The 12,155-nt window shown below is 44.8% G+C and overlaps 1 protein-coding gene across 3 annotated transcripts in view; it reads left to right on the top strand.

Annotated features, from left to right (window-relative positions):
- The window catches only part of CREB3L4 (cAMP responsive element binding protein 3 like 4), a 61,085-nt gene extending 50,366 nt beyond the window's left edge, over positions 1–10,719 (top strand). For all 3 annotated transcript variants that reach the window (XM_068252363.1, XM_068252365.1, XM_068252364.1), the window contains exons 8-10: positions 1,329–1,413; positions 1,490–1,589; positions 8,261–10,719. In XM_068252363.1, coding sequence (XP_068108464.1) covers positions 1,329–1,413; positions 1,490–1,589; positions 8,261–8,589 — 514 coding nt within the window. In that variant the 3' untranslated portion in view covers positions 8,590–10,719. The remainder of the gene's footprint in view (positions 1–1,328; positions 1,414–1,489; positions 1,590–8,260) is intronic.
- The last annotated feature ends 1,436 nt before the right edge of the window (positions 10,720–12,155 follow it).

Below are 12,155 nucleotides of genomic sequence, written 5' to 3'. Positions count from 1 at the left end.
TCCCGGGACCCAGGGCCGGCCTTAGGTTTCACAGCGCCCTGAGCGAAATCTGATTTTTGTGCGCCCTCCCTCCCCTTCATCTGCTTCGTGCAAGCTCAGATCTCTGTGACGCATCACATATGTATAATAGAAAAAAAATATATTAATAACCACAAAATGGATGGAAAGAGTGCATTATCCTGAATAAACTTAAAAAATGAAAAGGCTAAAACCTTTCAGGAATATTAATTAAAACAATCAGTGGGACAGTTAGCCAATTTGGAATGATAGCACAGCACCGACAATTAGCACAACACGTTATTGCTCCAGCGCCCCCCCCCCCCAAAAAAAAACGTCAATTGTAGGTCTCCCCCCATAGGTAGCTAGGCTTAGGTGACTCCAGTATAGGTAGCTAGGTGTTGGTGCCTTCAGTATAAGTAGCCAGGAGTAGATGCACTCCCTTAGTATAGGTAGCCAGCTATAGGTGCCCCCAATATAGGAAGTCAGGTGTAGGTGCTCTCAGTATAGTTAGCCAGCTATAGGTGCCCCCCTTGGAAGCCGGCGCCCTGAGCGACCGCTCCAGTCGCTCATATCAAAGGCCGGCTATGCCGGGACCTCATGAAGCCTGGGACAGCGGACCCTGAATCTGGGACGCGTCCCGGGCAATTCGGGCGTCTGGTCACTCTACTGCCATGTGTGTGAAGTAGAGGCAATATGGCTGCCATGTGTGTGAAGTAGAGGCAATATGGCTGCCATGTGTGTGAAGTAGAGGTAATATGGCTGCCATGTGTGTGAAGTAGAGGCAATATGGCTGCCATGTTTGTGAAGTAGAGGCAATATGGCTGCCATGTGTGTGACGTAGAGGCAATATGGCTGCCATGTGTGTGAAGTAGAGGCAATATGGCTGCCATGTGTGTGAAGTAGAGGCAATATGGCTGCCATGTGTGTGAAGTAGAGGTAATATGGCTGCCATGTGTGTGAAGTAGAGGTAATATGGCTGCCATGTGTGTGACGTAGAGGCAATATGGCTGCCATGTGTGTGACGTAGAGGCAATATGGCTGCCATGTGTGTGACGTAGAGGCAATATGGCTGCCATGTGTGTGAAGTAGAGGCAATATGGCTGCCATGTGTGTGAAGTAGAGGCAATATGGCTGCCATGTGTGTGAAGTAGAGGCAATATGGCTGCCATGTGTGTGAAGTAGAGGCAATATGGCTGCCATGTGTGTGAAGAAGTGACAATGGCTGCCATGTGTGCTGAGGTAATTTGCCATCAGTGTGTGAAAAGCATGAATCCATATCTGCCTGGTGCATTATTACTGGTAATAACAGAATTATTGTCCCGATACAGATCTCTCATCACCCAGCTCCGCAAACTCCAGACCCTCATCAAGCAAACGTCCAACAAGGCAGCTCAGACGGGCACCTGCGTCCTGGTATGTCCTCTGTAATCCCCCTTATCTCCCTGCCCTTACCACATATCTTTGTCACAGAACTGACGCTCTATTGCAGATCCTCATATTCTCTCTGGCACTTCTCATCTACCCCACCTATTACCCGCTGCGCTCTGGACCCAACCTGAATGAGGGGGCTGTATACACACCCACTGGAGGTAAGTGCTCGCTCCATTTCCCCTGTTTTAATGCAAATACCTACCTGCATCTTTTCTGAGGCGTACGTTAAAAAAGGGCACCGAGAAAAAAGGGCGCAGGGTTTTAAACAATAAGCATGAATAACGTTTAAAAAAAATTGTGCTATATTTCGTTTAAAAATAATGTTTTATAAAGTTATAAATCATTAAATAATGTGTATGAAATCGGCAATTGAAAAAAACATTAATCTTCCCTGTTTAAAAAGTGAAATTTATAATAACGTTTTATAAAACATTAATAAGAATGTTACTAAAGCTATACCTAACCCTACTGTCACACAGAACCCTCCCTGTACCTATCCCTAACCCCTAGACCCCCCTGGTGGTGCCTAACCCTAAGACCCCCCTGGTGGTGCCTAAACCTAAGACCCCCCTGGTGGTGCCTAACCCTAAGACCCCCCTGGTGGTGCCTAACCCTAAGACCCCCCTGGTGGTGCCTAAACCTAAGACCCCCCTGGTGGTGCCTAACCCTAAGACCCCCCTGGTGGTGCCTAAACCTAAGACCCTCCTGGTGATGCCTAGGACCCTCCTGGTGGTGCCTAACCCTAAGACCCTCCTGGTGATGCCTAAACCTAAGACCTATGTGATAAGCATTAATAACGTTTTAAAAAAATATTGTACTGTTTTTCGTTTAAAAATAATGTTTCAAAAATTATAAATCATTAAATAATGTGTAATCATGAGAAGCAGTTATAAAACATTAAAAGTCTCCGGGCACCGCTTTTAAAACGTTATTTTTCTCCGGCGCCCTTTTTTCCTGTTGGGCGCCCATTAAACGATATTTATTATGGGAGTGAATGGCGGCGCCCTTTTTGTCCACCTGCCTCATGCGCCCAAATTTCCTGCTTCCTCTCTGAGTGCCTCATACACAAAAATCCTGCTTTATACAGGATATAAAGCTGGTATTGACATTGGATTGATCACTCCCCATTGTGTATATGCAGAGCCAGCATCCCTATGGATGCATACAATCATTCTCCTCTGTGGAATGAATCTGTCACTGCAGTAAGTGTGAAGTGGGATGCAATACATTTAATCTCTGCTTTGCACAGACTTAAAGTGCACCCGAGCCGAAGCTCTGGTCAAAAAGGTAATACAGTACTTACCTAGGAGGGAAGCCTCTGGATCCATGGCATCCTACAGTCCCCCGTTGCTGCTCGCAGACTACCCAAAGGTTTCCTACAATAGCTTGTCAATGTGTATAGGTTAACCTTTTGGGGACCGACGTAGTTTGAATCTACGTCCAGCAGGTGTTGCTGCTGCCCTGACTGGACGTAGATTCAGCTTCCACGATAACGAACCGTCCAGACGCGATCGTGCGCACAGGAGAGGGGAGATTAAAGAGGATCTGTCGCAAAAATCTTCAAATTTAAAACACATACAAATAAGAAGTACGTTTCTTCCAGGGTAAAAAAAGCCATAAATGACTTTTCTCATATGTTGCTGTCACAAAGGCCTGGTGCACACCAGAGGAGTTTTTCTGAGCGTTTTGAGTTTTTAAATCTGCTGCTAATGTTATCCTATGTGTCTGTGCACACTGGAGCAATGAGGTTTTGTAAAAAAAAAAAAAAAAACCCATAGCATTACATTGGGAAGAGCATTACATTAGGAAGAGGTTTCATAAAACAGCAAATCAAATTTCAGCCATTCTTACACTGTTAAAGGAAACCAGAGGCCCCAGGAAAAAGATTCTATACATACCTGGGGCTTCCTCCAGCCCCATACGCACGGATCGCTCCCACGCCGCCGTCCTTTGCTGCCTGGATCCGCCGGTACCGGGTCCCGTCACGGCCGCCAGTCAGTACATATACGTACGCGTGAGGCTGCTTACTGTGCAGCCACATGCGTACGGGTATGGAGGGAGCCCCTGTGATGCGGACAATTGGCCGCGTCCGCCGGAAGTGACGGGATCCGGTACCGCCGATCCAGGAAGCGGACGATGGTGGCGTGGGAGCGATCCAGGCTTATGGGGCTGGAAGAAGCCCCAAGTATGTATTAAGCCTCATCTACACGCGTAGATGAGGCTGCGATCCGGCGGCTCGATTAGCTGCCGGATCGCCTCTTCCGCGTACCCGCGCGTGCCCGCCGCGTGCCCGCTCGCGCGCCGCATTCAATTCCCCGCTCGTCCCCACCGGCGCGGCTTATCTTCCGCTCGATTCCCTGCCATTGTCCCCTCGCGGCGAGCGAGCAGGGAATCGGCGGAAACAAGATCCGTCCTGTTGGATCTTATCAATCGCATCAGCGGCTCGATTGATAAGGAGCAACGCGGCCGCATCTACGTGTGTAGATGCGGCTTTAAAGCTTTTTCTTTTTTTTTTTTTACGTTCCTCTCTGGTTCCCTTTAATGGCAGAGGCTTCAAACTTGCTACAGTCGGTCATTGGGTGACTGGGGCCCAAATTCACTAAAGGGGTAGGGCCAAAAGCAGCCAATCAGATTTCCTTGGTGGATAAACTGCTTCCAGACACACGTTTGATGCCAGGAACATGAAAGCTCACAAACTTGCTCATTGAGTGACTGTGTATCGAGGTTACAAAAAGTGGGCAGAACCAAACCAAATTTCCCTGGGAAAATATAAACTGCAGCTGGGGTTTATTTTAAAAAGAGGCAGAGCCACAAACAGCCAATCAGATTTGGTTAATTTCATTGGGAATATACAAATGATTGATACCAAGGACCCAAAGCTCATAAACTTGGTAAGTGAGTGACTGTATATCAAGGTTATAAAAAGTGGGCGGCGCCAACAACTAAATGTTTTACATGGGAAAATATAAACTGCAACCATTCTTCCCAAACTTGACACAGATAGCCACTGGGTGACTGGGATTAATATTCAAGAATGTGGGTGGAGCCTACAACAGCCAATCAAAATTCACCTATTGATTTTCAAGGGAAAATATTTACATTGCTGCCCTTCTTACACTCTTAATGGCAGAGGTCAGTCACTGGGAGATTGGGGTTTAAATTCTGAAAAGGGGGCGAGCCACAAACAGTCAATCAGATTTGTTTAATTTCAGTGGGAAAATTCAATTTATTGATGCCAAGGACCCCAAAGCTCATAAACTTGGTCATTGAGTGACTGTATGTCAAGGTTAGAAATAGTTGGCGGAGCAAAAAACAACTGTTTTTTTACATGGGAAAATATAAACTGCAGCCATTCTTACACTGTTAATGGCAGGGTTCTAAAACTTGACACAGTTGGTCACTAGGTGACTGGGATTAATATTCAGAAAAGTGGGTGGAGCCTACAACAGCCAATCAAAATTCACCTATTGATTTTCCAGGGGAATATTGAAACTGCTGCCATTCTTACACTGTTAATGGCAGAGGCTTCAAACCTGCTATAGTTGGTCAGGTCATTAAGTGACTGGGGTTCAAATTTACTAAAGGGGCGGAGCCACAAACAGCCAATCAGATTTCTTTGCTAGATAAACTGCTTCCATTTACACAATTTTGATGCCAGGAACCCGATATCTCAAAACCTCGGTCATTGAGTGACACTGTGTCAAGGTTACAAAAACTGGGTGGAGAAAAAAAACGGATTTCCCTGGGAAAATGTAAACTGCAGTCATTCGTACACTGTTAATGACAGAGTTCTCAAACTTTGCACAGTTGGTGAATGGGTCACAAGGGTTAAAATTCAGAAAAGGGGGCCGAGCCACAAGCAGCCAATCAGATTTGTTTCATTTCACTGAGAAAATACAAATTATTGATGACAAGGACCCCAAAGCTCACAAACTTGGTCATTGAGTGATTGTGTGTCTAGCTTACAAAAAGTGGGTGGAGCCAAAAACAAATTTCACTGGGAAAATATAAACTGCAGCCATTCTTACACTGTTAATGGCAGGGTTCTCAAACTTCACCCAGATGTTCACTGGGTGACTGAGATTAGTATTCAGGGAAGTGGGTGGAGCCTATAATAGCCAATCAAAATTCACCTGTTGATTTTCATGGGGATTATTTAAATTGCTGCCATTTTTACACTATTAATAGCAGATGCCTCAAACCTGCTACAGTTGGTCATTGGGTGACTGAGGTTCAAATGCTAAAGAGGGGCGGAGCCACAAACAGCCAATCTGATTTGTTTAATTTCTATGGGAATATACAAATTATTGATGCCAAAGACCACAAAGCTCACAAACTTGGTCATTGAGTGTTTGTGTGTTAGGGTTAGAAAAAGTGGCCGGAGCTAACACCAGCCAATACATACCCGGGCAACGCCGGGTCATCAGTTAGTTCTTTATAAAGACATTCCCTGAAAAAGATTTATACAAAAATGCTTTCCTGCTCACTGCACACTATTTTGGCAGTAGGACGGGGAAGCTGCCATTCACGAAGTACTTTTAAAAATTAAAAAAACCCTGAGAAATCTGACATTACTTCTCATACGGGGGGTATGAGAAGTAATGTCAGATTTCTACTACCTACTGTAAGTGACAGCAACATAGGAGAAAAGTAATTTATGGCTCATTTTACTCTGAGAGAAATGGATTTCTTATTTGTATGTGTTTTAAATTTTAAGATTTTCGCGACAGTTCATATGACAGCTGACATCTCCCCTCAGTGATCAGAAGCCATCGCGTATGGCTTCTGATCACGTGATAACTATGATTGCCGGCGGATCATAGTGATCACTTACAGAGCTGCGGCGATGGGGGGGGGGGTTGAGGATCCACTCACCTCCCTGCCGTTCCCTCGATGATCGGCGCTCCCCTACGCTCTGGCCGGCATCCCTGCTGTATTGAAGCTAAGTGCCGGGTCCCGGCTTGATGACGTCGTCAAGCCGCGACCTGAAACTTAGCGTCAGTACAGCGGGGAAGCAAGAGAGAGCGGAGGTGTCCACAGCTGCTCATCGCTGGAACCTGGGAGGGGGCATCTGGTAAAAGGAGGGACACACAGCCCAGTAAACCCCAGCAGGGATCCGGCTGCCTGACCCCCCCCCCCCAACCCCCCCCCCCCCCCCCCCCGCATGTAAAATGCCTGGTCCTTAAGGGGGGGGGGTAGGCAGCCGGTCCCAAAGGGGTTAAATGAAGGCTTACCTGAGACAGTAAACCACTGAAAATTACGGTATGTTCTTTGAGCACTAAACAACTCGTTTCATGGGTCACAGCCCGCTTCATCAGGTTCACGAAGTATCTGTGCGAAGAAAAGAAAGTCTGAGGCAGGCGCTCCTAGTGATGGACTTTCTCTGCAAAGACACTTATGAATCTGATGAAGCATGCTGCAACCCTAGAAACGCTTTTAGTGCTCAAATAAAGAACATTTCACTTATTTCAGTGGTTTACTCTCTCAGGAGGTAAGCCTTCATTTAACCTATGCACATTGTTTAGTCTATGTAATCCTCTTTGGTACTCCTCTAAAGGCTGCCATACACTGGTCGATTGCCACCAGAGCAACCAACAGATAGATCCCACTCTCATCGAATCTGATCAGAGAGGTATCTAATGGCTGCCCATACACTGCACACAGATTTTGAATCGATTTCAGCTTGAAATCGATTCACAACCTGTGGAACTGCCACTGCCTCGTCGCCCCCTGCTCCCCGTCCAGCAGCAATACATCACCTGGGTCTATGCTGTCCCTTCTTCCAGAGTGCTCCTCCGTCTCCTCCTCACTTTCTGTCTTGAGACTCTTGTCCTGTGACAAGCGGAAGTTCAAACAGTAGAGGGCGCTCTACTGTTTGAACTTCACCTTCTCACAGGACGGGACAGGAAGTGAGGAGGGAGAAGGAGAAGATGCCGGTGTAATGTCTGATTGCGCTGCCCGGAAGCTCCCTTCCACACTGAGTAGCACGCATGCTCAGTGTGAAGTTAATGATGCTGCTGGAGGTAAAATACTAAATATCTCCGCTCCCACACCTCTTACACTCCCCAAATTTTTAGGCTAGGGTGGGGACCCCCCCCCGAACTACCTCTATGCCAAATTGCAGCCTCCGAGACCCGCTGGTTCAGGAGATAGATTAGAGAAATCTATCTCGGGAACCAGCGGGTCTCGGGGGCTGCAATTTGGCATAGAGGTCGTTCTGGGGGTTCTCTCCCTACCTTGAAAATGTGGGGAGTGTAGGATATGAAGAAGCAGAGATATATAGTATTTTACCATCAGCAGCATAATTAAATAGGAACTGTGGCCGCACTGTCTCCTACTGCGCATGCGGGGCAGCGCAAATCCACAGGCAGCGTAATCAGACACAACACCGGAAAAAGTGACAGCATGGACCCGGGGACAGGTGATATTATTGCTGCGTCAGTCATCGCCGAATCAAGCTCAGCTAACGATGTGCTCCCACCCCGCCGGCGATCGAGCTAAATTTTCCGCCTAGACAGATCGACTGAATCGATTTCGGGTGGAAATCGGTCGATCGGTCAACATTTGCGCTAACAATTTCACAGCAAATTCGATCACCGTGATCAAATCTGCTGTATTTTGACGGGAAATCGTTGTAGTGTATGGGTACCTTTACACCCCGATGTAATTTTAAATCTAGTTCAGCCTTCCTTTTCTTAAGGTTCATGATAGTAAGTTTGCATTAATTAGCAAAGATAAAGTTTTTGTGCATTGCATGTCTGTATTTTTATTTATTTTTTTGCAAAATTGCCAGAAGCGTTATGGGCTGTAACCTTTCTATGTTTTTCAGTCATCTCCAGAAACATTCTGAATAAAGAGGGCTTCTCTGAGGCCACGGACCCTCCGGTGCCAAACGCCAGTCCCACACCTGACCCCCTGCTAGAAGACCAGGCCCAGGAACCTGCAGATGGGGGTTATGGACCCCCGGGACTCCCTGAGCAACAGGCCAGAGAGACGAAGGTACACGGTCTGGGGATACCCCTGGAGAGGCCAGAGTTACAGGAGGGAGCCCCCCTGGACCACCAGATGTTCCTCAGACACAAGATGATACCAGTGCTGGACCCAGGTGACTCTTCTGGGAAGGAACAGTCAAAGACAGTGCGGTCCGATGAGATATGAGAGAGCCATAGACTGAAACTCACTCAGCAGGACTCAATGCAAGCTGTGACTGGAGACGTTACTATTAGACTAAGCACTGGTACGCCAAGAGCTGAGAGGAGAAGGCCCACACTCAACTGCCAGAAATATCCCAGCAAATGCCTCGCTGGGGTACACCAAACACACAGATCCAGGGATATCCCCGAAACGCATACCTACTGCGTGGCACACTGATCACCAGTGCTGCCATTGTGGCACTGGAAGCTTTTGGTGTTGAGATATTTGTACAAAAAAATGGGCTAACCCCAGTTACCACATGAATGCCTCAGGTAAAAAATGAATGCCCAATCTCTGTTACTGCCCCACATATTCACAGAAATGTGCAGGCGCCTGGACATGGAACATTACAGCAGTCTCATGGCTTTGCAACAATACAAAATAATTATAATTTTTGAATGATCCTATCATCGGGGTTAAAATTCAAAGATATACATTTTAACCTTTTTTTTTTTACACCGATTGATTACTACCTAGGGGCTCTTTAAGCGACAAGGACAGCTTAAAGCTTGGAATACACCATACATTTTTCCGCTCCATAGATGGGTTTGATAGATAATTTCCGACATGTCCGAAATTCCTTCCGATCGTTTTTTGTGTCGATTTCTCAGAGAAGTAATTGGAAAAAGATAAGAAAAACGGGTGGAAAAAAACGATCGGATGCAAAATCGAGCGGGAAAAAGGTATTGCGTGTACCCAGCATTACACATTCCCATTGTTCCCCTCCTTACCCGCCCACCAGAAGTTGCTCCCTTGTGTGGCACTCCATTGTCCCTCCTCCCTTCCCCATAGCAACAGCACGTATACCATACTGGTTAAAAAAAAGTCTACGCATTCACAGTTAAATCACTTTATACAGTATAATGTATCAGGTCAATTATTATCAATACTGTTTTTTCATATTGGGTTATTAAAATGATTAGAGGTTGCAAATTTGTGTAAAAAGTGTATTTCTCTGCTCAGTCTAGCCTGCTGCTTCTGCTGATGCACAAATCATCCTGTCACGGTTCAAAGCAGGAGGAGGAGGAGACTGAGCACAAATCTCCGGCTCCACTTGTGCTATAAGTGTGACTAAGCAGAAGCAGCAGGCTAGATTGAGCAGAAAAAGTTAGGCTTCAGATACCTTCCAATCAACCAGTGCAGAAAGCAATTATTTCTAGCTGGCATTGTCACATGTCAGTGATCCGAGGACAAGACCTTTTTTTTTTACCATCAAATGTAAACTTTTTTTTTTTTTTTTTTAATTAACTTTTTAATGCTGTGAGTGGGTTCTATCTAAGTTGTAGATCAGGCAGCCGTATTTTCTGCCTAATTTTCGTATCCTGGTCAAAGTGAGCTTTTTGAATATTACATGGCAGAAAATCCACGCACAAGAAATAGGAAAAGAAAAGAGGGAAGGAAAATAGGCCTTTCCTCTAAAGGCACAAACACATCCTGATTGCTCAATAATTGTGAAAAAGCGCACAATATAGAATTCGTATTAATAGCAAAAAATTCCCTGCTTCACAACATTAGCGATTACTCTGGCATTTTGTGATCCCCAGCGTGAATGGACCCTAAAACGTTTATCCAGGGAGACGTTTACATCAGTGACTGGTGCCGAAATTGGCCCATTGGCAAGGCATGTACACATGACAGATTAAAGTTGGCTGAGCCCTCACGCCCCCAATGTGACATCACATCTGCGCTGTTCCATCGCCAACCCCTCCGCATTGCAACAGAACACATCATTAGCCCACAGGACAACTACACTTATCTACAGTCCTGGCCCAGCGATATCACTGGAGGGACTGGATCTCAATCCCCATTGGGCAACATCTATCTAGCATGTGTACAGCCCTGTAAGCTCACCCCATCAGCGATCATACATCCGTGCGCAAAACGCTCATTTTTCACACTCCGCCTCTCTCACGCCTCGTACCTCTTAACTCTTATTGGACTGGAACTTCCTGATATTCAGAGAATTATTTTATAATATTTATATGACTCATGATTATATTTTTGGGAGGGGTCAAATGATATCTCCTGTGATAAAACTTATGTGTAAAATGTTTAATAAAAAGTTTTTCATGTCGGTTTTTATTTTAATAAATATGTGACTATTTAACTGTTTCAGCCTGTTTTTATGAATCCTAATAATATTTATCGAGAAGATGAAATTAAGGGGAAAAAAAATCTTTCTACCTTTACAGGAAAGAATCCACAGCCTCACTCTTTACTGTAAACACTCCACAACCTAACCACCTTTTTAGTAATGTTGTAATGAACTGGCTATACCGATAGTAACTAAAGTATGGTATTAGTGGCAAACTGACTCCTCATACAGTGAAGAAGCAATCATTTGATTACCTTTATAGTAAAATCATGAATAAAAAAGGAATAGTCTAATTAAGCTCACAGCAAACACCTAACAGTCCATGGTCTCCTTATATAATTATCCAATTATAGTAAAGACATGAGAGCGTAAATATGGTTACTATAATTGGAGTCTTTTTGCTTTTACAGCAAAGAATTCCACGTCTAACTCCTTTTACTACAGAGAATCTGCAGTCAATCTACCCATACAATGTGGTAACCTACTTTATAGTGGATAATATACATTCTGACTACAGACAGGGGCTTAAAGAGAAACTGTGACCAAGAATTGAACTTCATCCCAATCAGTAGCTGATACCCCCTTTTACATGAGAAATCTTTTTCCTTTTCACAAATGGATAATCAGGTGACTCTGTATGCCTAATATTGTGGTGAAACCCCTCCCACAAGAAACTCTGAGGACTGTGGTGGTCCTGGCAGTTTCCTGTCTGGGAACCTTGCTGCATCGTGGGAAATAGCTGTTTCCAACTGCCAAAAAAGCAAGCAGCAGCTACATCACCTGCCAGCAGTAAAATGTCATGTGGTAAATGTCACAATGTAAATCAGGGAGAGGAAAGATTTTACAATGAGAAAATATTGACTAAATCATTTATACATAATTATTGTAAAAATGAAGCACTTTTTTATTACATTATTTTCAGTGGAGTTCCTCTTTAAAAAAAACAAAAAAATAAGGTAGCTATGGCTTTTTTCTGCTCTGGCAGACATTTTGTTGTTCCCACTGAGCTGCTTCATCTATTCTAATAAGGCGGAGTACAGTAGATTCCTTGCCATTGTAATACTGTGTATATAAAACACCTGGGGACCTACTCAGCCTTATTAGAGGTCTCTGTAGGAGCAACAAAACATTTTTTTAACACGAAAGAGTATCCACGTGAAGTCAAGTTTTCTTTGGATATAACATAGATGAAACCTTCACAGAAAGATATCTGCACATGCTAACAGCTCTTACAGTAAAGAATTCGACTGAGCACTTTTACAGTAAAGAATCCACAGTCTACCTTTACAGTAAAGGATGTAACCAGTCTGACTGCTGTTTTAATCATTGAATCAGGATGCAGCCACCATTACGATACAGGATAGGCACCCATCCCCCCATAATCTTCTGGAAAGATCTGTAGTAAGTCTCACATATCTGCAGGTGAAGTAGATGT

The sequence above is a fragment of the Hyperolius riggenbachi genome, chromosome 9, assembly GCF_040937935.1.
Source record: "Hyperolius riggenbachi isolate aHypRig1 chromosome 9, aHypRig1.pri, whole genome shotgun sequence".
Lineage (NCBI taxonomy): Eukaryota > Metazoa > Chordata > Amphibia > Anura > Hyperoliidae > Hyperolius > Hyperolius riggenbachi.
Note: the sequence above shows the minus strand (reverse complement) of the source record. Positions and strands in the feature narration are given on the sequence as shown.